Genomic DNA, 25,717 nt, shown 5'->3' on the forward strand with positions numbered 1-25,717 from the left:
TAAGAATTTAAAGAATACATTCTTTTAGGAGTCTCTTTTTACTTTTGTCTGAAATAAAGGTCTTTGCAGAAAGTCATGATAGCAGACATTTCCAGAGAATAATGTTGGTTTATTAATGCTATTTCTCTTTAGTCAATTGATAAGGCAGCGATGGCAACCAATTTGAAAAGTAGAAATGAATGTCAAAATTATTTTGCAGGATTTGCTTCACTTTTATTCAGTTTTGAGTTCTTGGTTACCTTGTATTTTAATTCATCATTCTTATATATTGATTTATATGTTTCTGTTAGTGGTTAGTCTGACATATTTTGCAAACACTTGCAGCCATAAGGTGAGTTACACTTGGAATTATTTTAAATGAAAACTTTAAGCCATGTAGTAATCCTGGTATTTACATATCAACTAAGTTTGTTTTATTCCATGTGACAATACAATGATGCTATCTTGGATCATTTATAGAGTTTTAAATATAATCTATCTTATCTTTTGATCTCCAGATCCAGGCACATATTAAACACTCAATAAATATTTGTTAAAATTTTAAATAAATCCTCATATATTTTTAAAGGTACTGCCGCTCATATTTTTGGATTTCTGTTCCACTATTATTCACACAAGAAACAGAAGTTTAAATATGTAACTAGTTTTAAATAAAGAGGAAAATGCACACATTTTCATTCAACTTTCCATTTCAGTGACCAAAATCAGACTGTTAGTTCCAGTCTAGAAGTTCCCCAGAGTGGAGGATTTGTGTCTGAAGTTGTGTTTACACAACATTGCAAAGTGGCCTGTGAAGAATTTTCATGCTATCTTTCTGATATAGCAGCAGGGCTTGTAATGAGATTTGTTGCTTTTTTTCTCATGTGTCATTTCCAAGAACTCTAGGAGGGCATTCTGTGGGCCATGCTATCCAAGTATTTCGAGTGCATGGACATGGACACATGGAAATTTCTTAATTTGGAGGAAGACTAAACCCAAAGAGCAAAAAAAGCAATAAATATGTAATGATTAGAGTGACCTTTGCAAAAGTAGCCGTGATGCCTCTGTTCAGATTACGTCCTCTTGCTCAGTCATGGCTTTCACTTTAGTTATTCTCTTAGGAGGTCTGAGGCTTTGGGAACATGAGCTCAGCCTGAGAAAATTTTGCTGTAGATCAGCCTCTGTCACAGTGTGGCCCAAGAAGCCACAAGTGTCCTGAGAACCTTCTGGAATACCTATGAGGTCCTAGCTCTCCTAACTACACTACCTTCCTGAGGACTGGTTTCCTCCCATACTTCAGCCAAAACAACACATGCCAAAAGAGTCAGTGTAGAAGCAGATGTGAGAATCTACCTGTTTTCTCTTGTCCAACACTGAAGGATTTGCAAACCCATAAAATACCAGTATTTTCTTCTTTTGTGTTTCAGAAAATAATGTTTTTTATGAAATGTGTATTTTATGTTACCATGTAATAAATTTGCCAGTGTTGTTTAAAAATAAATATAATTTTTAAATTCTCAGTTTTGTTTTCTACTGTGATAAATATCAATTCTTAAAATCTTCATAATAAAAAGCTCTTTGGGCATCCTGAATAATATATAAGAATATAGAGGGATCCTGAGATAAGGAAATGTGAGAACTACCATTGTAGATACATTACATGTGAATGCTCTTGGACAGGTTTTGTTGTGCTTAGCTTAGTTGCTAAAAGTTCTAAGCAGATAAAGTCACATTCATGGGTTCTGTCCCTGTCTGGTCAGTTAATGTTCTCTTGACTGTTTTGGTCACAATCATAGCCATACACACCAGACCACTAACTTTAAAAAAGTAATTTTAAATTACTAATAAATGATAATATCAATTGAAGGCCACCTGCCAAGCCCGTTCAAACTGTTTTGTGTATATTATATCCTTCAATATCAACAGCCCTATGAGTTAGGTTTTACTGCTATTTTGATGCTACAGATGAGGAAACTTAACTGTAGCGTTTGCATACCTGGTCCAAGTTCACACAGTTTGTGAACTGCCTGGCCAGATTGTGAACTAAGGACCGCTCATCCCAGAGTCTGAGGTCTGAAATCACTAAGATATATTGACTTGCTGCTAGAAAGTGATAGGCACCTTTACATCTGTCTCTAAACATTTAAAGAGCACATGTTGAGGGTAACTATGAGTTAGCACCTTCATCTTCATATATGAAGAGCAGCTCCTTCATTATGAATATTTGCTCCCAGTACTTTTTTGCCATATTTTAACAGTTAAGACTCTAATAAAGCTGAGAGTCACCTACTGTATTATAACTATTTATAACTATGGATTCCAATGACTACCTTGACTTTGGGATAAAGTCTACTCTTACATGTTTCATACTGCATAATAAATAATATCTTTCCTTAGTATCTTTACTGTGTTCTCCTTGCACTTTTTAAAAAAGATCTCTTGCACATCTATATACTTGTTCATCCTTTCTGTTCTTTTTATTTATTTTTAATTAATTTTATTAGTACATTTTTGCCATCCATATTGATCACATTAATCATAGATAATTTGTACCTGTACATAACGTGTCTTAACTCTTTTTTTCCCCATTCCCCTCTCCTCCCTTCACCTCTTCTTCTCTTCCCCATTTATAAAACTTTGCTTCCATTGTTTTCCTTCCATTTTTTAAAAAATCCCTTTTCCCTTCCTTCTCTTCTCCCACCCCTGGCCTTATTCTCCTTCCCATTTGAATATTTCCTCCCTATTTCCCAATATCGATCCTTCATTTTGCTCCTTATTTACCTTTTGGGTTTCTCACATGAGAAACAATGTGATATATAAGCATATAAGCATTTATTTCACTTAAAATTATGTTCTTAAGGTTCATCTATTTACTTAAAAATATCTCAAGTTTATCCTTTTTTTTTTCCCGGTACTCGGAATTGAACTCAGGACCTTGCACTTGCAGGGCAAGTGCGGTGCCACTGAGCTAAATCCCCGGCCCTCAAGTTTGTCCTTCTTGATGGCAGAGTAGTACTCCATTGTATATAAAAACTACATTTTCTTTATCCAGTCATCCCTTGTTGGGCATGTGAGCTGTTTCCAATATTTAGCTATTATAAACATGGGTGTGTATATCTCGCTGTGGTATGATGCTTTTAAATCTTCCTGGAAGATACCAAGAAGGGGAATACTTGGGTCAAATGGAACCTCTAGCTTTAGTTTTTTGAAGAATCTCTGATTTCCACAGTGGCTGCACCAGTCTACACTCCCACCAACAGCGGAGAAGGGTTTCTTTTTCCCCACAGCCCCGCCAGCATTTGTTATTGGTTGATTTCTTGATAGCAGCCATTCTTTGGAGTGAGGTGGAATCTCAGCGTTGTTTTCATTTGCAACTCACGAATGACCAGTGATGCTGTCTGTTCCTTTAATTGCTTGCAATGTAAAGCTGGTTAGTCTGCCATCCCCAGTCTCATCCAGAAAAACTCTTAAGTTTAGGATTCCCAGATCAACCAGTCTGACTGACTTCACTGGTGTCCTAATGTTATTTGTTAAATATGTTTATACACAGTTCTCATTCAGTAATTCTTATTCAGTAAGAACTTACTTTGGAGCCGGGCATGGTGGCATATACCCATAATCCCAGCAGTCTGGGAAGCTGAGACAGGAGGATTGCAAGTTTGAACCCAGCTTTGGCAGTCTAATGACTTAGTGAGACCCTGTCTCAAAAAGGACTGGAGAGGGCCAGGGATTTAGCTCAGTGGTTCCGCCACCTGCCTCACAAGCACAAGGTCGGGAGTTCAGTCACTAGTACCAAAAAAAAAAAGTAGGACTGGAGATAGAGCTCACAAAGGCCCCCTGGTTCAATGCTCAGTACAGAAAAAAAGAAAGCAAGAAACTTATTTAGTGCTGAGAGTGTAGCTTAATGGTAGAACATTTACTTAGTATACAAAATTCTCTGGGTTTGATTTGAGCACGGCAAAAATAAAACTATTTTAGCTGTATTTCCAGTGAAGGTTTCCAGTGATTGATCATAGACTGAAATAGAAACAAAAAATTTTAAATATCCTCTGATTTGATCATTACACATTATATACATGTATTATCACCCTGTACCCCACAGATATGTATAATTATTACATTAAAAAAATTTTCAGTGGAAAGAACAATAGCATTCTGTTATATTTGTTTAAAAACATTAATATGAAACCATCTTCCTCGCAAGTCCCCCAAAAGGCAGAGGGTTTCATTTACCAGCCATTCAGCCAAGGCTCCAGCTGCACCAGCTGGTGCACACATTTTAGGGTGATAAAATCCAAGAACCCTTCCTCTCACCAGCGAACGCCTCCTCTCCCTCTGCTGCTGTGGGCCCCAACCTTCAATTCCTTTGGGCTTTTAAGCTCTAGGCCTTTAATTATCTGGCCAGGAAACTCAAGTCCAATGTATTATAATTTCCTGGCTGATTCTCCCTGCATAAAGTATACTTCTGCATGTAAGAAAACATTTATGTTCACAACGTGATGTCTATGAACACTAAAAATCAAACTACTTTTTAACATTTCGAAACAAAAACTCCTGATAGAATGTTCATCTATGCAAGCAAATACTTCTCTCCTTCTTCCTAGAACAATTTTAGCTTATCACTGTTTTCAGTTGCTATATTTAAAATGTGAATAGTTCCCTGGATTAAATATTTTAGGACTCTTGAAAATGCCTCCTACATAATAAGGATCCTTAAACATGAAGACCTGACATCTTTGTTCTTATTCATAACCTACCAAATAAATGGAAAAATCCCAAACAATTGATACATTTTATACAATTTGCTGCCGCACAATGCAAGAAGTTACTGTTATATATTTCCTAAGTGACAAATAGCAATATCTTAGTAGTTTAAGATGTATTTCTAAGGGACTCTCGTCTGTTTATTGTTGTCATTTAGCCAAGCTGTGCCACAATTTGGAATTCATTTTGCAAGCATAGGTCCTTTAAAAACTGCCGCATTTTGACAGTATAATATTCTGTTTTATTTTATGTAGAGACAAAGCTGTCATTTTTAGCCGTCTTCATGTGGTGGGAGGAGATCGGTGTTTAGATACATTGTTGTACCCTACAGGATACATGAAATGACAGGGATGATAGCTTAGGTAAAGGAAGATTGGATCAGTTGAGATTTCATTTGACCTAGAGATCTGGCAGGAAAATATTCAGCTAAGTTATTTTAGTAGTTTAAACTATTAACACTGTGAATTAATTTATTCTTGTTCTTATAAGGTATTAGGGAGAATATTAAATCCATAAAACTCAGATTCTCTTTTTAGCAATTTATCTAGTTAATCCAATTTCACCTCCCTTTGCTGCTGTCTCCTTTCTATACCAAAAAAATGATACAGTGACCAACCTCAAAAACAAGATACGTTTTTAAAAAAAAGAATCGTACATTTTTTGTTCACTATAGAGCAAGGTGTTGATTAAGACTAAGATTTAATCATTGCTGAATTGAATTTTTGCCGATCAGTTTACTAGTTGCAGGCTATGAATCCTTAAATTCTTTAGTATATATTGAAAAGAGTCCAAGGCGGGCACATGACGCTGATTCACAGCGGCAAACCTTTCAGAGCTTTCAATGATACAAATACCCTGCACATGGCACATGTGTCATTCGCCGCCACTGCTATACAGGACGCTGTAAACAGATTGTAAATGATGTTGTGAGGAGATAATTTCCACTGTGCCTGCTGGGGTGGGTCCGCCTGATTGTTTAAGGCAGCCACTTTCTCAGATGAATAAGGAGCCATGGGATACACATCCAGCAGTTCTCAGGCCTCCTGCCTCACAGGAGGGCAAAAGAGAATTTCTTAAAAGACCTATTCATGTGGGAAACAATTGAGACAGCTGAACTAAGTGAAGCACAGCAAGAAGAGAGAAAGGGAAGACTGGTAATGAGAAAGTTTAAGATGCCATTGACCCTACGGTTTTCTTTGTTCACCATTTTCCTTCTGCCTAACAAAAAGAAAACATTTTCAGTCCTATGTTTTGGGAAGCCCACCATATTTATAGACTCTAATTAACATCATCTGCTGTTTTAGTCAACCTTCTATTCTATTGCATTCTTATTGTAACTCAATAGGGAAAATAATTCCCTGGAATAAACATGATTAAAATTTCCAAAAGGACTAAATCGTCCTTATAGTTCATATTTTTATAGTAGTAAAAAAAGAAAATTCTCCAGGGCTCTTACATGTCCTGAATTGCTGAGCATCGAGAATACTGCAGATAGGCTTGTTTCCTTCCAAAACAGTGTGTTACTATTGTTCTTGTGTTTCTTTGCCCCAAGAGATACCCCAAAATATGTCCAAACACAGCAGAGGTTTTGTGCAGTCTGATAATGAACATACCTGCTGAATACACTTTTCAGAAATACTTTCCCCGTCTGTGATTATTTTCCAGTTTTGCTTATTTGTATAAATCTTTACATTTTAATTCTTTAAAACAATTTAAAGTTAACATGTCCCTGCTATTTGGTAGAGCTTCATGGGTATGCAAGTGTAGACAAACTTACCATGTCCTAAAATTCTCTTGAATAAAATAAAGCAAATAGATCATTTTACTTTAATTTTAAAGATCATAAATGTCTTTGATAAATAGCTACATTTCTTTTCACATTTTGTGTTAGGACTGGGAGTATTTGTACCTCAGTAGTAATATACATATTGATGCACAAGCCCCTTGGTTCTATCTGCAGCATCACAATATAGATAGATAGATAGATAAATAGATAGATAATCATTCTGGTGATTCCAAACATCATTTATAGCTTAACACATGATAGTGACCCTGTGTCTTTACTACACTATAATGCCTTTCAACTTGCATAGTATGTGGAAAATAAAAGTATTAAAATAAAATGGTTGCAATTCTACCACATGCTGATACAAATCAAGAAAAAATATTACTATACTGACATTGTATTAATGAAACATACAAATGTTCCTTCCCGGATACCTGTGGGTTTATAACCCTCAAGAGGCAGGCAAAACTAACTCTTTAAAAATCTTACTTTATATCCTCAAAAAATTTCAGAGTAACCCTAAATAAACCCTGTTCTGCGCCTGAGGTATATATACTTTATATATCTATCACCCTTTGCCGGTATCCACTTTTCTCTCCCTATGGAAAAAAAAAACCCAAACTTCTCTGTATTTATTTTTATTTCTAATCAACCTCCAGAAGAGTGTTTAGGGGTCTGAATTCCGGGTGAGAAAACACATCCCCCCAGGGCTTGGCTTCTGGGGCCTTCTGATATAAACCAGGTCTTCTAAACAGACTGCATGAGAATGGGTTTTATCAGCACACACGCAGTACATCTCTTTAAAACACTGCCTTTACAAAAACAGAAGCCTGCCAGCATGTGTGGTTCTTAACTGGTTCCCATTCCCCTCTCCTTAGCGATGAGGATGGGAATGTTATTTTGTCGTTCAGCTTGAGAGGGGCACTATACACAGATGCCCCAGCAGGTTTGGAATGTGCAGCAGCAGGGCTTTCCTGGCAACGGTCCCAGAGCAAGGATGCTAACCATGCCTAACCTGTGTTGGGGCCGGTGACCTCATTTTCAGGGATGAACTGAGGTTACTTGCAAGTAGAATCCTTGTAGACAAAGACAGCCTTGTAGTAATCAGAGGGAATCTGGGGAAAAAGCCCTTACTTTGGTTGTTTTGGGTAGTGATGATTACAAATATATATAGCCTTTAGAAGTAATTTTTTTGCTGATTAAACTCCCACCCCATGTTCTCCTCTTCTGACTGACTTACGGGTAGAAAAGGCTAGAACATTTCTAATTACTGGATAGAAAATTTTTAAATGTAAAATAAAATCTAAATGACCCATAGTCTTCTCTAACTAAAAAATAATTTTTTTCAAGCACTTGACACACAAAAGACACACACCAAATTCCCCATCCCTAAAAACATACCTAAAAAATCTTTGCTAGCATAGACTTTATTACTCATTTGTGAGAAAGAGAGAGAGAGAGAGAGAGAGAAATCCTAATCTGATAAAGGTCCAGGGTTTTTATTGACAGGCAACAGATTGTAGAATGAATGTCACATTTGTTTTAGGTTGTGCAATTGGTTACATTCTTTTGCAATTGGTGGAAAATTAGATCACTGTGCAAGATATCCATAAAATATCAGCACACAATTTCTTACTTTAAAATATCTGGAAACTTTGAGTGGGCACTGTGTGGATGTCATGTCCCAGTGTATAAGCAGTGAGTCAGCTCCAGACTTGCGAGGGAAAATTGGTTCTTTGTCACTAGTTTCCCTCTGGTGTGCCTCCACGACTGGCTCCAAGTCTTAAAAACAGACGGCTATGACTCTCAAGTCCCTCAAATTATATTTGTTGACAATGAACCTACTCTGAGTAAATACCAGTTTTGGATTTTGAAAAGTTCTACAAAGTAACTCTTTTTAAACTTCAAAACTATAATTGGTGGGCCGGGGATTTAGCTCAATGGTTCCGGCGCCTGCCTTGCAAGCACAAGGTCCCAAGTTCGATCCCCCATACCAAAACAAACAAACAAACTATAATTGGCATCTAAAATCACTAATTTGAGCATTTGGGGATTTTGATTAACAGGCCCCCCTATTCCTGATTGAGAATAATTTACAAAATCATATTAGTTTATTCACCAAATATTACTGCTCAGTGCTATCAAGAAATGCTTTACAGCTTTAGTTTCCAGCTATAAAAAATTTTGCTTCAGAGAGGGGAGAGAAATATATGGAAAAGCAAGAAGAGGGTAGGGCAAAAGTTGGGAACTGTTTGAGAGCCCAGTTTTAAAATCTAGCTTTGAAAAAATAAAATAATAAAATAAAATCTGGCTTTGAGATCTTACTATTCTTTTGTGGAAAATTAAATATCTATCAGTGCCCTTTCAAGATCCCTCATACCTCACTCTTTACCTTCCATTCCACTGTTATTCCCAAATCTCCACATCACCTTACCCCAGACAGAACTGTTTTAAGTTTTATTTTTGGCTGACACATAATTTTACATGTACGGGGTACAGTGTGGCATTTCAATACAGGTATACATTGTGTAATGATGAAATAAGGGTCCCTCGCATGTCCATCACCTCACACATTTATCATTTACAGGTGGTGAATACAGTAAAAATGCTCTATTCTAGCTTTTTTGAAATGTACACTACCTTATTGCTAGCTGTAGTCACCCTCCACTGCACGTGCACACAGGAACATATTCCTTGTAACTCTATCCATTAGCCAATCCCACCTCCCATGCCATATTCCACCCCCCAGCCTCTGATAACCACTATTGCACTCTCCACTTCAGCTTTTTCAGATTCTACATATGAGTGAAGTCACATGGTGTTTATCTGTCTGTGCCTGGCTTATTTCATTTAGTATAATTTTCAGGTTCATGTACTAGTATGGCGTTGCAAATAGTATTGTTTCATCTATGTATGGTGGAAGAGTATTCCATTGTGTTGCTGTACCACATCTTCTTTACCCATTGAAATGATGGACACTTGCACTGATTCCAGTTCTTGGCTACTGTGAATAGTGACAGAGAGCCACAGTTAGGTAATAATCTAGTTCAGGGTCTCTCACCCTAGTTTGCACATTAGCGTCACCTGAGCTGCATTTATCAAAATGTCCTTTTCTTACACCAACTGAGTCTGTCGTGGGGCTGGGCGTCTGGTGTGTATGTGTTTGTTTTAATGCTTTTCAGGAGCCCCACAAGGTATGGAGGGTTAGCAACACAGACCTGCAGACCTTTTCCCCTTTTTCTCCAACACACTAATGCACTGTCAATTATAGGGATAATACATAGCTTTACTGATCTCTTTGCCCTCCTCAGAACCCCTCATTGCCCCTGATATCTTTATGGTGATGTCACATCAGATGCACCTGGCATTTCAGACTTTCCCTAAATGCCTTCCTTGTTCTTCCTTCCCAGAGGAGGCATCTTTTCCATAGAGACTGTCTATTCACCATTCCTCAAACCTCTGTATGTCTCTAGACACTTTGCCTTTCTTTTCTCTCTACTAACCATGTGCCCTGTTGATATCCTACTTCCTCTTCTTTCCTTAGAGATTTCTTTAGAAATGAAGTTTGTTATCAAACACCAATTTATAAAACTGATAAAAGTAGTTTTCTTTGGGGTGACATTGAAGCTAGGTACATAGAACCCTGCTTCCTGAGCCGCCTTGACCCTGCAGCTCAGCATCCTCTAACTTTGGGGCTCTGTGGAACCCAGTATGAAAACCACTGATGTTGAGAAAGAGTCTGGACTTGTTATCCTGGGTTTCAGTCCTTGCTGCATATTAGCTATGTGACCTCAGACGAGTTATTTAACTTTCACAACATTTAGTTTTCTGCCTTTGTAATGATGATATCTCCTTTCATTGAATATTTAAGAAATAAATAACAATGCATGCATATTAATACAAAAATACATTATACTATACATAAAACAATGAGGTCTCTGACACACAGTAGGCATTCATTTAAATTGGAGCTGTTGTTGCTTGCATGACTTTCTGAGAATCCTCAGTGGCTTTTCATGATCTTCTGAACATTGACTCTTCCAGCAGATTCAAGCAGTGCCACCCTACAACCTCCTGGAGTTTTTTAAATGACCTGGGCATCATATAGCAAAGCCTGAACTAGTCAAGTAGAGGTTGTGGGGGAGTGGGGAGCAAGCCTACTTTCAACTGTAGGAAAAGCTAAAATAGTAGGAAAAAATTGACAAAAACAAGTCTTTAAAAGTATATCTATCTCAATTAGCACTTTAAAAGTGAGAGATCAGCAGATACCAAAAATAATATGAAAGCAAGAACCAATTTTACTTGGTTGCACTGGTACAGATCACAGGAGACGAAGCCTAGGACAGTCTAATAAAAGGCCCCATTTTAAGCTGAGCCCCACAGAGTGAGGGCCTATGCACTGAGCTATTTCCCCAGACCTTTTTTCACTTTTTATTTTGAGAAAGTTCCATATCAGCATTGACAGGAAATAAACTCATCATGTTAAAGATAAAACCAAACTTTGCCTTATTCCATTTGACAAAAGATAAAGCGGGGGAAAAAACTCCCCTGAGAATTTGTAATCATGAGGAATTCCTCATATCTTTTCTAGTTTGAGATTTAAATTTATCTGTGGAGTCTTTTAAACAAAAAGAAGTTACCTCCCAAGCCATGAATTTAAAGTAACCTTGGGTTGAGAAAATGTCTAGGGAACTGGCAGAAGCAATCTCAAATTTCTCTTTGATCTATAGTAATATTAACCCAGGTGCTCAAGAATTGCCAGATTAGTTTCTAAAGAGTATGAGCTCACAATCAGTAATCACAAGCCATAGGAATATAAAATTCAAACAGTCACTTTGAAAAACTGTTTGTAATTAACTAATAAAATTTAATAAATGCAGTACATACTCAGTGACCCAGCATTTATGATCCTAGGTATATTTCCTACACACTTGTTTATATGTACCATTGTGCTGTGGTTCCAGCATACTGATGGCAGCATCTTTCATGGTAGACCTAAACTGAAAGCAACACAAAATCCAAAAAGTGTACATTGTATAAATAGTGTTATAATCCCATAATAGAATCGTCCATGACAGCAGTGATACATTGACTATAGTTACATGTCAACATGTATGACTCCAGGAAACATAGCATTAGATAAAAGAAGTATGTCCTCAAAGGGTTTGTAATGAATGACCCAACTTATATAGAGAGTAAGAGAGTCAACCACACACAGTAATTTGCTTAGGGGGGTGTGCAAGGATGTTAAGGTATAGAAATGGCTCAAAAATGATTAACTAGAGCAAAGAATCAACTATTCAAGGGAAGGCTGATGAGGACTCCTTAGACCCACTTGGAATTTTCAATTATTGTGCTGACTACTAGGTATGTGGATATATATGAGTTTTCTTTAAACTATTCATATATGTTTTATGTACTTTTTTGTGTCTGTATGATATGCACCTTGATAAATATTTCTTAAAAAGAATGGAGAACTCAAAAAGTCCCTGGGACAGAATATTGAATAGGATGCATAAATGCCAGTTTCTAGAAAGGGGTTTGAGAGGGTGTGTTAAGAAAAAATAATCAGCTACACACCAAAGTGATATGACTAGGTAGCTAAGGTAATCTTGGGAACTTTAAACAGGAATAAAATCTATCATTCACATCTCTGTCATGATTGTAGCGGCAGATGCATGGTATATCTCAGTAAACTTTTAGTGTTGCTGCTGTTGAGGCAGAGGGGGAGTTGGAGATTTGGGGGATAAGGCTGAGCATAATGTAGATACAGAGTTTTGGAATTAGAAAGAGTGGAGGAGATCATGGAAAAAGAGAGGTCACTTAGAGCATAGGAAGGAAATAAATTAAAATTCTCAACTTGAAAAGTTTCATTTCTAATTAATGGATTAGCATTATGAAAAGCAAAAGGGAGTGAAGAATGATAAGAAAGGCTAAAAGTGAGAATTCCAACAAAAAGGAGTTGATCTGCACTGCCAAATAGTTCAATGTTATAAGAGGAGAAGTTTAAATGTTCTAATATTTGATGATTGGAAGATCTTTGATGAGTTCATATAGAAAAGCTTTGTTGATTAGGGAGACACATTGTATTGCCAGGAATGCAAATATATTCGTATCAGTACAGAATCAGTGGCTAATTTTCAGAAACTTTGATATTCAAAAGAAACCTTAAAAATAAAATATCTATTGAGGGCTCCTATACATTCATATGATTAATCTCTTTATATGGATTACCTAACTTCATTCTAATTGTAGATTATTTTATCCATGTGTCAGTCAGCTTTCCATTGCTGACTTAGTCACTGAGACCCAATACCCGACACCCACAACTTAAAGGAGGAGAGGTTTCAGTCCATATTCAGATGGTTCCAAGGCAGGGCAGCATGGTAGAGGGACGTGGAGGAAATGAGAAGAGATTCAGGAGATGGCCATGGGAAGTAGAAAAGAGGAAATAGAGAAACAGGCAAAGATAAACCCTTCTAGGCCACACCTCCAGGGACCCTATTCTGATCAGATCCCATCGCCTAACAGCAAGTTGGCTATAAACTCATCAGAGGACTAACCCATTGATGATTATCATGCTCCCATGATCCAATCACTTCCCCAAAGCCCCACCTATGAATACACGAGGCTTTGAGGGAACATCTAGATATAAACTGTAACAAATGCAGTGACAAAATTCCTGAGAATAACAACTTAAAGGAGGAAAGGTTTATTTTTGATTCGTGGTTTCAGTCCATGAACAGTTGGCTGCATTGCTTTTAGGACTGTGGCCAGAAAGAAATATGGCAGAAGGGCCAGGCAGAGAAAAGCTGCTCACCTCATGGTGACCAGGAAGTCAAAACAGAGGCCATGCTAAGGGCTTCTTCTTTCTCTCACTTTTATTCCATGTGGGCCTGCAGCCTACTTGATGGTGCCACCCATATTCAGGGCAAGTTCTACATGCTCAGTTTGCTGTCCCGCATGCCAGTCTTTTCTGAAAACACCTTCACAAACACACCCGAAGTGTTTCTTATGGATTTCCTAGGTGTTTCTCAATCTGGTTAAATTGACAACCAAGACTTGTCATCACAATCTCCATTTGACAACTAAGGAAGCTAAGGTGCATGGACAGTAAGAAACTTGACAAAATAATGAGCAGCTCAACTACAAATTTGGGCTGTGTGATTCCTATGCCTTGCTTCTTCATGAGTCCACTAACTCTGAGAAATAGAAATCATGGCTCATAACGAGGTCCCAGGTAGAAAAATGTAAGGAAAGTTTTTTTGGTTTTAGCTTTATGAGACACCTGAGTATATTGATGGGCAAAGGGTGGTTCACCAAAAGAGAAGAGAAACCTGAGGCTTACAGGAAGGATCATCTGGCCTTCACATAATTTTTAGATAGTTGGCCATGCAACAGACCAAAATTAACTAACAGATCAAATATAAATAGGCCCCAGAGATTGTCCTCCTGATGATTAGCAACATAAGAACAGAACACTGTTACATACTCACTGAGTTCCCCAATCTGCATTTCTTTCATTCACCTGGTCTTCAGTTTCATAATAAACCAAATGATGGAATTCTGGTCCATAAAAGATGCACAGAAGGTACCTAGCATGGTTTAGTAGTTGAATGGCATGATGGATGGCAAATGAATGAGTGAACTAAGAGTTAATGACCATATAGAATACACAGAACATTTACTAAGCCCTTCCTTAAAGTGGTGATGAACAGCCTAGACTTCAGAAACAGACTGTTTGTTGTTCTGTACCCTTTCCACTCACAAGCTCTGTGTCCCTGGAAAGTCACTCATCATTTGTATAGCTCATGTCTTCATCTGTAACATGGAACTGGTAATAGTACCAACTTGTATCAGTTTTCAAGTGCTGCCAGAATAAATCACCACAAACTGAGTGATCTAAAAATAACAGAAATGCAATATTTTGTGGGCTCAGGGGGCATGAAGCCCAAAGTTCAAGTGTTGGCAAAATCATGCTTCTGCTGAAGGGTGTCAGGAGATGTTTCTTCCTCATTTCCAGCTTCTGCTGGCTCCTGGCAGTCTTCATTAGTGACTTCATTCTAATCTTTCCCTCTGTTCTCACATGGCCTTCTTCACTCTAATGGATCCATGTATCTTCTCTTCTTATAAGGATACCAAAAATTGGATTTAGGGCCATTCTAATTATGATCTTATAATAACTAAATATATCTGATAAATTTATTTCCAAACTCATATTATGAGTTCCAAAATGGACATGAATTTTGGAGGGACATCCTTCCCTCTCCACCCCCCATACTGGGGATCAAACTCACGACCTTGTGCTTGCAAGGCAGGTGCAGCACCACTGAGCTAAATCCCCAGCCCAGGAGGGACATCTTTCAAACCACTATTCTACTTCATAGAAGTATTATAAAGTTTAAGTAAATTATAAGAACTTATGCCACCAATGCATATAAAGTCATCATAACATAGTCAGAGGTATGAAGTATTACCCTTACTGAACTGACACTCAGAAAATGCTTACGTGTTCCAACCACTGCATTCTGTTAAATGATATCAATATTCTAGTGCAAGTGAAGATGCTGAGTTATTGGGTTACTTCCTAATCATGCTTGACTTTATCCCTGAAGCCATTTCTTTGAAAAACACATGATTCATGTTTCTCTCCTGTCTTTTAAAGTGGCCAAGTAAGTAAGATATTAAACATTGACCTAGGAAATTTTCATTTTCCAAGTTCTTCCATCCAATATTGGTCACCAGGGGGAAAATAGTGCTGACCAACTCATCTATATGTTTTGTGCCTATTAATTCTGTTATGATTTAGATCTAAAATGTCCTCTAAATGTCTCCTGTATTCAGAAGATGATTAGATTATAGGCCCTGTACTCATCAATGGATGCATCCATCCATTGATGAGTTCAGTAGTTTATGTGTTGCTAGGAGCTGGGGCCTGGTTGAAGGAGTCACTGGGGGTGTGACCTGGAAGAGTGTATTCTTTTCCAGGCTCCTCTCCTCCCCTCCACCCTCTCCCTTCCCCTCTTTCTCCTTCCTGGATATCCTAAACTGAGCAGCTTTCCTTGGCCATGCCCTTTCATCATGCCATTTCTGCCTTGGAGCCAATGGACTATGCACTAATCCAAACCAAGTAAGTTTTTCTTCCTTTAAATTGCAGATGTGGAGTATTTTCCTTCAACCACAGAAAAGTGACTTAATATAGTTTTCCTTAAGCAGTGGCCTCCTCCATGTGGGAGAACTCAACTTCTCTTTTTACCCAGTTTTCTTTTGTACTAATTTGCCAGCAGCCATCTGTGTGGATCTTAACATATAGCATCCATAGGGGCCATTGTTTTCATAGAATTTTCACGTTTAAAATACAAGCTGTAGGCAGTAGTAACATATTCATGACAGGGCACCTTGTCTTGCTGTCAGGCACCTTGAACCACCAGTGGTACAAGCCACTCAAAGGGGCAGTCATGCATGTACCACCAATGGTCCAAGCCAGGGAGAACGTGTTAAGAGTAACTCCTACTGATTTGATGAAGGGACATCAAGAGATGCAACCCCCTGGTACTGAGCCTAGTACAAAAACATGTTTTTTTAACATTAAGAAAATAAATAGCAATATGTAGGTACTCTCTACTATATATGGGCAGAATTTGGAAAAACAAAACAATAACTGAATAATCCAATACAAAATCCCAGACTTAATGATAGATTTGACTTTATGATGATGCAAAAGGCTACTAATATTTAACAGAAGCCATAGTTTCATGTATGAATTCTGTTCTTTTCTGGGCTAGGAATATTCAGAACAATACTCTCTTGCAATACCTGGCAGTGGCAATGGCAGCAAGCCTTAACTCCCGATTAGCCACTTGGGTGCAAGGGTGAACCACAATACACAGTGCACTGACTGTGGCTAAGCTGGGATGCTTAGCAGGTTAGGTATATTAGGTGCATTTTCCACCCAGGGTATTTGCAGTTATGAGAGATTCATCAGGTGTAACCCTGTTGTAAGCCAAGGATCATCTATATATACCCTGCCACTTGTACAAGATGCTTTGGAAGAGACTAAGAGGCAGTGAGGTGAAGGCAAGCAAGTCATCATTTGAATCATATATGTTTTGTTCTCAATCATGTAGCCAGATATGAACCCAATGGCTAGCACATAGTCTGCCTTTGACAAATATGAGGAGGCAAGATATGACTGCATCACTCTCAGGTTGTTCAGAGGAAAGGAAAGGCCCTTCTTGGCTCTTTTTCTGTGAGCTCTAATAATGTCTCCCCTAAATTGTGAATTTTCTCCAGCATAGTCTTCATTCCCCCCTTTCTGCTTTTTCTCTCTCTATCTCCTTTTCTCCCTTGGTTTTTAAAGTGTAAAGTGGATGTTTGGTACTGTTTTGAGGATGTATATGTATGTTGATATATAATAGAGGGCTAGGCAAAGTGAAAAAATTCTCACTTCATGTACTTCCTAAAGTTCCAAGGCAATGAATTCACTACCTCAGAGAAGTACTTAATGCCAAGATCACTGGACAAAAAGATAGGGTGAAGGTATTCACCAAAGAATTTTTTAATGATTACAGTAAGAGCTCTTAAGTAAAAATCTATAAAAAGTAAATGGTGTGGAAATTACTTACATGTGCATATGTAGATTGTGTGTGTGCATATATAGCCCCCCTTGATATCTCCAAGAGATTATTCCAGAACCACCACCACTACTACAGATACTAAATTGGGGAGATGCTTAAGTCTCTTCCATAAATGCTGTCATATTTGCATATAACTTATGCATACTCTCCTGCATATTTTAATCTCTAGGTTACATAGCACTTACATTGTATTAGGTCTAGTGGTTATGCTATATTGTTTAGGAAATAATGGCAAGCAAAAAAATTTATTTCTGTTCAACATACCTGGTTTTTAGAAAAACATTTTGATTCCCTGTTGATTGAATCTGCAATTGCAAAACCCTGGGATAAGGAAGACTGACTATATGTGCAATTGTTGAAGGAAGGAAATTCATTCATAACTTCTACTAGTCTCAAAAGAATCTAAACCTTAGCTACATTTGAAGAGTTGTCTTATGCTAGTTGTATTTGTTTTGCATTAGAAGTCTGGGTAGAAAAAAATCTGAGGAAAATGACTGTTGGAATTCCAAACCTTTTTAAATCTGGAATCAATTCAAAGACTTTTTTTCCCTTTGAATTATAACACCTCTTTTTTAGCTTCTTTAGCTGCTGTTTTTACACACTCAGAATTGGAGCTTGGGATGCTTAACTCACAGTTGTTATCTCTGGCAGTTGAAATATCCAGGCAGACTGATGTCATTTGTTCCCAGAACAGCATTAGAGCCCTTCTGGGCAAATTCACTGATAAGTCATTGAGCAGGCACAAAGAAGATGGTATTTTATGGTACAGTGAGCCATCCTTGCATAGCTAATTTAATTCTAGCTGAACATAAAAACAAAAGCTAACCCTTTCAAAGTAATGAACCTCTTTGAAGGCTGCATTTTTTTCTTTAAATTCCTGGAAACTTGAGATGATATGTCCTTTGTCGGATTTGAAACTTTGTCTTGTATTGTGTCTCCCTGAATCTTAACTTTCTGCTCTGATTATATGATTTCACTGCTTAACACAATCCCAATTTTTATCTTGTATTGTAATATCTATGTGTACTCCAAGACATCTCCATTTTTATGTCATAACAGATTCTTAAATAGCTGTCACTGCTGTTACTGATATTAATAAAGCCAATTACATTGCTCCAAAGAGTAATTTAATTGCTAGTTATTTCTACACAATGTGCTTGTTTGTTGGTTCATTTATTCCTGGGGCACTGCTCTGTGCTAGGTCAAGGCACGTGACAACCCAAGCAGGCCCAAGGTTTGAGCCTCCTTGAGCTTGAAGTCTTGGAATAAATAAATTTATTTAACTAAAGTAGTCCTCAGCCTGAGAGATTGTGCCCCTCAGAGGACTTTTAGCAATTCTGAAGACATTTTTGGTTGTTTACAAACGGGAGATATGACTGACATCTAGTTAGTAGATGCTAAGGAGCTTTGAATAGGATAGTTCTCCACACACACAAAAAAAAGAATTATTCATATCAGAATGCCAATAGTACTGAGATTGAGAAGCCTTGATTTAGAGGAAGCAGTATCCATTCATTCAAACAGAAGCTTACTGCTATAAGGGGGCAGGATAGAGAAGACCCTAGAGCAATGGTGACAACCTTTGGCACACAGGTGCTGCAGTGGGCTGTTTGTTATCATTGAAAGCTGTAAAAGGTTCCCCATCACTGCCCAAAGGCTCCTGAGCAAGTTAGCTCTTCCTGATTGATTCACACCAGAACCAAAGACCTGTTAGAGTAATGGAATTTCCTTCATCTCAGGTACATTTCCAGGAATGAATCCATGTTCTGCAAAGATTGGTGATCTAGGGCTGAGGATTTAGCTCAGTGGTTTTGCCACCTGCCTCACAAGTGCAAGGACCTGAGTTCGATCCCTGGTACACACACACACACACACACACACACACACAAAAGATTGGTGATTTGGTGACTATCCAGTTATCTCCTCCTCCTTAATCTGCCCCTCCTTGTTCTTAAAGGGCTTACAATTTAGGGAGGAAGAAGAATGAGTGTACCGAAAACCATGCTTCTGTGTGATAAACACCAAGGGAGCTCAAAGAATTAGTGCTTTGGGAGCACTGAGCAGTTAAACTCCACCTGGGAGGCCTGGTCAGGCTTCACAACTGAGGTGGCATTTGAACAGGGGCTTTGAAGGAGGCATTCACCATGTGGCAAAAAGAAGACACTCTTCTTTGAAGCCATAGTCTCCATTTATAACTGGTGAGAGATGGTTTTGGCTACTCTTTCGGGAAAACCTGCTTCTGTATTGTACTGTGTTGAGCAAGACCCCTTTATAGATTTTGTGGGCCTAATTCTGCAGTGTCTTTTCCCTCTCCTTTCTATTACAGATTTTTATAATAGTCGGTTTCAATTGTGCAATTATAGATGTTCGAGATTAGCAGCAGTTAAGAGTTGCAAGTTTTCAACAAATGAATTACTTGTCTTGTATGGTTGACTTTAAATCTTACATACTGCTCCATAATAGTTTTCTTCAGGTTTTGGCCTTAGGTAGCTTGAAAATATATAAAAAGTACACATCACACTCTGGACTGGCTTTTCTACATGCTTTTTAAATCTAATCCATTGTTCCAACACAAGACTGTATCCTGAAAGAACATCCAACAGAAAATTATCACCTACAAATTCCCATTAAATAGTGTAACAACAGGAAATGTACTAATAATTTTGTAAAATGATTAAAAATTGGCTGAAATAAAGAAAAATGGAATTGATGTTAAATTTCTAGTACAAAAGAAGTAGAATCTTTATAATATTATTATCAAGAAATTTTAGGATTTCTTTTTTCTCCCTGGAAATTCTTGATTTAAGGTGACTACATATTATGGAAAATTTTTCTCTCTCAATCAGACTGAGATATATCTTTTAAAAAGGCAACTTTGGGCACTTGAAACTAGCTTATAGAATTTGCCCTTCTCCCAGTGACTTTATGGAGAATTTTTATTAGTGTTTTCATGTTAGAAATAAAATAGTTCAGTTATTCTTATTTTAGTTTAGACTATAAGTTGGGTAGTTATAAACATAATTTTTATATATATATATATATATATATTAGTTTCACTTTTCATCAGAATATTTTTCTATTTTCTTTTAGTCTGATGCCAACGCAAGTTATTTAAGAGCAGCTCGAGCTGGGCACCTAGAAAAAGCCCTTGACTACATAAAAAATGGAGTTGACATTAACATTTGCAACCAGGTTAGTTGTGGTTATTGTTATTATTTAAATTTTTGGTTAGTATTCTGAAAATCATGACTTTAAACTCCTTAAGACTTTCATTGAATGTTAGCAAGATTATGTCCTTTTCTCAGTTCTGTCTGTTAACATTTTACCAGCTTGACATTGTCAAATTATTCTCCACTTTGTTAGAGGAGTACGCAAAAATGTAGGTATGTGTTCTTTAATAAGTCGTAACATTTGGTAAATGGTGATGGACCAACTCACCAAGTTTTCCAGTATTTATCCCTAAATCAATTTCCTACAGTGTGGAGATGCAAATGATTTTTAGTGGGATATTATCTTAGGAGTTCTTGATAGACTCTTTAGTGCTCTATTTTCAACCTCCTAAGTAAAATGTTTCTTTTCACTTCTAATCAGAATGGGTTGAATGCGCTCCATCTTGCTTCCAAAGAAGGTCATGTAGAAGTTGTTTCTGAATTGCTACAAAGAGAAGCCAATGTGGATGCAGCCACAAAGGTCAGTACAGCATATTCAGTGCTTTGTATGTCACTTGCCAAGTTTAATGAGATCTGGCTCTCAATAAGAATCAGGATGCACTTTTCATGAGATTCTTATCAACTTTATTCCTTTTAGGGAACTTTAAACATAGAGAAATTGGAAAGTGACTGAGTTGATTTGTCTTCATTTGCATTTTACAGAAAGGAAACACAGCATTACACATAGCATCTTTGGCTGGACAAGCAGAGGTGGTCAAGGTCTTGGTTACAAATGGAGCCAATGTCAATGCACAATCTCAGGTAAATCTACACTTCTACTGCAAAGAAATTTTGCTATAATTTACAAATAATGTTCTTTGGATCAGTGCTTTCTTGGTTCAATATCCTCTGCTAACAATACTTAGGAACTCTAGTTGGATAATTATATTGTTGCAGGTTATTTAAATTCATATATATTCTCATTTGCAATCCATATGCGTGAGAGGTAAAGATTTTTAGCAGTGATCCATCTGTGAAATTCTAGGGCTGGTAGTCATACACAAATGTTTAAGCTTGGATTTCTGACAGGCGGAGTCTTGTTCTCTCTTTCCATGCTAGCCCATGTGCAGTCTCTGTATATATTGACTTATGAATAAAATGGAGATGCCACTAAATAAGGAAATGCTCATGAAAATTAAGAATGCATCGCTGCTTTATCTAGGTGGAAAAGGAAAGAAACTACTTAATTCCACTTTACTAAGACATTATTGTTGTTCTCTAAAACAGATTAAAAACAGGCAGAAGAAACTTTGGAAGTCCCAAAATTTTAAAATATTCAGCTTACTCATACTGAACATAGTTATAGGACCTGTAAATCTCCTAAACTCAGACTTGGATGAGATTCTAAAATGAACACCAATAAAATGTCATTTCAGACTTAGAGTCCGAAAGAATTATTAACTTCACTTCATTAAAAGACAAAGATTCCCTATATCAAAGTATTCAGTATTTGAGTTCATACAGGCTCCCTCAGGTTGTATAATAATGTAAACATCACATAACACTGAGTATTATGAGTGTCTACTGAGGACTTGACCACTTTTAAAACTGCTTTCCAATCCAATCCCTTCCAATTGAATGCTAACATCTATCTCTATTTATCAGAGTTTTGTCTTAGTTTCTGTCTTATTGCTGGAACAAAATACCCACCTCCCACAAGTTAAAGGAGGAGAGGTTTATTTTAGCTCACAGTTTGCAGAGGCTTCCATCCATAGCTGATTCCAAGAAAGGATGACATGCCAGAGGGTATGGCAGAGGAGAAACAGTCCATGGCATAGCAAGAGTAAGCAGCCAGCAGAGAGCCTTTCTTTTCCTTTTATTCCATTCAGACTGCAAGCCTATTCGTTGTTTGTCACCCACACCCAAAGTAGGTCTTCTGTATTCAGTAATTCCATTCAGCCACACTCAAAACTATGCTTAAATCAGTTGGTGGACTAATCTAGATTAACACACTCTTAATCCAGTATCACAACCCATGATCCAACCACTCCCCAAAGCTCCACTTGGAGGCTTTGGGGAACATTTTAGATATAAACTTTAACAGGTCTCCACCAAGGCATTAAACAAACTGATTACAGAACGACACTGAAAGTTTGCCAGAGACAGAATTTTATAAAATCAGAGAAAATGATGTTGGAGAGCTATTGCGTGAATGGCTAAGCTTTGGGCACCTGATTTTCTGACAAGACTAAGCCTGGCAGCATGTGAAGAATTATGTTGTTTCCCTGATAGGTGATTGACTTGAAAATTAAAAATTGAATGAAGAAAAAAAAAGCAAGATCTTTGGTTCTCAATTAGCTCTTGGAAAAGATAGTTTCTTGTGCTATAAAATGGAAAACAAATGAAGAATTTGAAGATATATAATTTTGTTAGAAAAATTATCCTTTTTCTCCACAGAAAGTGCTTCCTCGAATCTTTGCTCATTGAACTCATACATAATAGCAGTTGTAACTACATTTTGTTAAATAATATATGCTGACTTTTACTACTGTGCTTTTATCTTTCATGACTAATGCTCAAGTAAACATTTTTTAATTATTTACTGCGACCTTTTGATCTTTTTTTTTTTTTTTTAAGATTTTGGAGATTAAACCCAGAGCCTTCACACTGAACTATATCCCTAGCCCTTTTATTTCTTTTTTGAAATGGGGGCTGGGCTCCGACTTGTAATCCTCCCACTTCAGCCTCCCAGAGTGCTGGAATTACAGGCATCCACCACCATACCCAACTTTCTTTTATCTTCCCCTCTTCCTTCTTCACATCCTATGTTATTATTCCTCCTCTTCTTCCTCCTCCTCTTCTGTCTCCTCCTTTTTGAGATATGGGCTCTCACCAGGTTGCTAAGGCTGGCCTCCAACTCTCAGTCCTTCTGCCTCACTCTCATGGTTTCATGAGCATTTTCTAGGACTGGCTGCCTTTGGATGAAGAAACTCCTGTATTTTATGGGCCTATTGACTTACAGCGACTCCCTCGTCCATAAGCAGTGACCGCTCTGGTGCCATTAAATATCAGTGTCATGGGAACGGAAGGGTAGAATGCTTTCAACTGCAAAGTTCTTGTATATTTGCTGTAATTTCTTTCTAATTTCTGGTGATTGGATCTTTGTTACTGAGCTATGCTAAATATTCTGGTTCTCTGACAGTTCAGTCTGAGTAATAATACTTTTGCTAAAAAGAATATTAAAAAAGTAGATATTGACTAGTGTTGTATTTGCAGAGAGGTACAGACCAGCTGACTACAACAAAAGTATCATACTTTTAAACTGATTTTTTTTAAATGTCATTATAATTTTTTTCCTACAAAACAACCACTCAGGCTCCAAAATAGTAGGGAAAACTCTAATGCATTTTCATTTTCCTTTTAGTTTTCCAAGAAAGGAAAAGTGAACCACTTCCTTTTAAAGATTGTACTCTTTCACTATTCTTCCAGCAGCCATAGTTTTAAGCCTGCTCTGCAGTGTCTGGGAGAACTACAGTTACTGTAAAGTCTTAATCAGTTTTAATTTCATTTTATACACTTTCCATGCTGATGATGAGGGAGAAAAGGTATAGCCTGTGAAATTTCCTGCTCCTTGCAGCTGCGCCGGGGATACCCTGGCGTGCACTGTACTCCACAGCAATCGCCTTCCTCAGGACACTTGCCCTCAGGTGCCTTCTGAGCCCATTGCTCTGTGGACAGAGTAAGAAGTGACATGGCTGGCCGGGGATTTAGCTCAGTGGTTCTGCCGCCTACCTCGAAAGCGCAAGGTCCCGAGTTTGATCCCCAGTACCAAAAAACAAAGCAAGACATGGCTGCACGGCAAAATGGATTTTCGGTGATAATTCCTGGTAGCAACTCTTCAACAAGATCTTTTATAAAGAACAGAAAACAATGATGCGGTGGAAAAGAGATTAAGCATCATTTAGGCAACAGCATTATTTATGCAACATCATGGGAATATTAACATTCAAGAAAGACAGTGTGTTTCTCTAAGTGAAATTTTAACCTGTAGGTAATATTTTATAGCCCATAAAAGTTGTTGCCGAGAACCCCCTACCCTACCCTCATTAAACATAAAAATTCTTCTTATCTTTAAAATAAAAATGACATTGAGTACCATCCAAGTTCAGATCTTATAAACTCAGACTCTTAACTAGGAATTTAGACTTTATTTTAATTTTTGTCATTGCTTTCATCCTAGGTCTTAATAAATTAGTTGACTCTTTCTTCTATTACTTAACACTCCAGCAATCACTTAACTGTAAATTGAGAAGGAAATTGAGTATAAGGAATTATTATTAAGTTCTAAATAATTTGTACTGAATTCAACATTGATTGCCCATTTTTGCTACTAAAAAATCTCAAACTGCTAAGTCAGAAACAAAGTCAGATATGGTCAGATAGAGTCTCTCTGATTTAACAGTTTACATGACATCTCTAATGTGACTTTCACAAAAATTGTCATGTATGAATCAATGAAATCTTTCATGATGCTCTTACATCTTAATTTTAAAAAACAGTTTATGATATACAAAGTCTAGTCATAGGAAATTAGGATGGATGAGAAATTCTCATGGATAAAATTTAATCTTTTAAATGAAATTACAGGAAGATTTATTTTGTTTTGGTGCATATTATAGGGCATGCTTGAGTGCTAGCTACAAAATTATAAGGCTTTAGATTTCCATACTTATAATAGCACCACTATAAACATGCAGAGCAGGCTCTATTGAAGGTATTAGATAAAATCAGACTTTAAATGGCATACTTGCTGGATTGGAAGCCTCTCTGACTTTTGAGAATGAAATCTATTGGTATAGAAAAGAAAATATAATTTGGGCATCAATATGTTCCTTTTCCACCAGCTTTGTTTTGGAAATTTCCTAAGTTAGGAAATTAATATGAAAACATTGTACTTTTTTTCTCTTAAGAGAAAAATAATCTTTCTGAAATCTGACCATTATCCCGATCCAGGTGCCATTTCACACACACACACACACACACACACACACACACACACACACATACAAATCTTTACAGCTATAGTTCGTTCAGTGACAACACATTACATTATTATAGATGCCTTAAACCTCTTTGTCCTAGATAGGGCTGGTAACATTTTTATTCAGCCTTTTCAAAGGATCTTTACCATTTTATAGAATTGTAACAGGTATGTGTGTATTCTTCTGCACTATTGATCCTTTGTTGATAGCTGGCATTTGTATGGCTTTGTGTTATTTGGATCAAAGGAATGGAAATTAATTGAAAAAAATTTAAATGGAAATTTATTGGAATTAGATTGAGAATAAAAGGCTAAAGAAGCTTTCAGAAGTCTTTGGTCATCAGATACTTAGAGTGGAGGA

The 25,717-nt window shown here is 37.3% G+C and overlaps 1 protein-coding gene across 23 annotated transcripts in view; it reads left to right on the forward strand.

The window, feature by feature from the left end:
- The window catches only part of Ank3 (ankyrin 3), a 515,763-nt gene that overhangs the window by 268,944 nt on the left and 221,102 nt on the right, over positions 1–25,717 (forward strand). For all 23 annotated transcript variants that reach the window (XR_015440538.1, XM_087185521.1, XM_087185526.1 and 20 more), the window contains 3 exons: positions 20,257–20,358; positions 20,758–20,856; positions 21,039–21,137. Coding sequence is in view for 22 of the 23 variants with exons in the window: in XM_087185521.1 (XP_087041647.1) it covers positions 20,257–20,358; positions 20,758–20,856; positions 21,039–21,137 (300 nt within the window). In the remaining variant the exon portion in view is untranslated. The remainder of the gene's footprint in view (positions 1–20,256; positions 20,359–20,757; positions 20,857–21,038; positions 21,138–25,717) is intronic.

This window comes from Heterocephalus glaber, unplaced genomic scaffold (genome assembly GCF_053883595.1).
Source record: "Heterocephalus glaber isolate CG9 unplaced genomic scaffold, H.glaber_assembly_v1.0 deba00001497, whole genome shotgun sequence".
Taxonomy (NCBI): Eukaryota; Metazoa; Chordata; class Mammalia; order Rodentia; family Bathyergidae; genus Heterocephalus; species Heterocephalus glaber.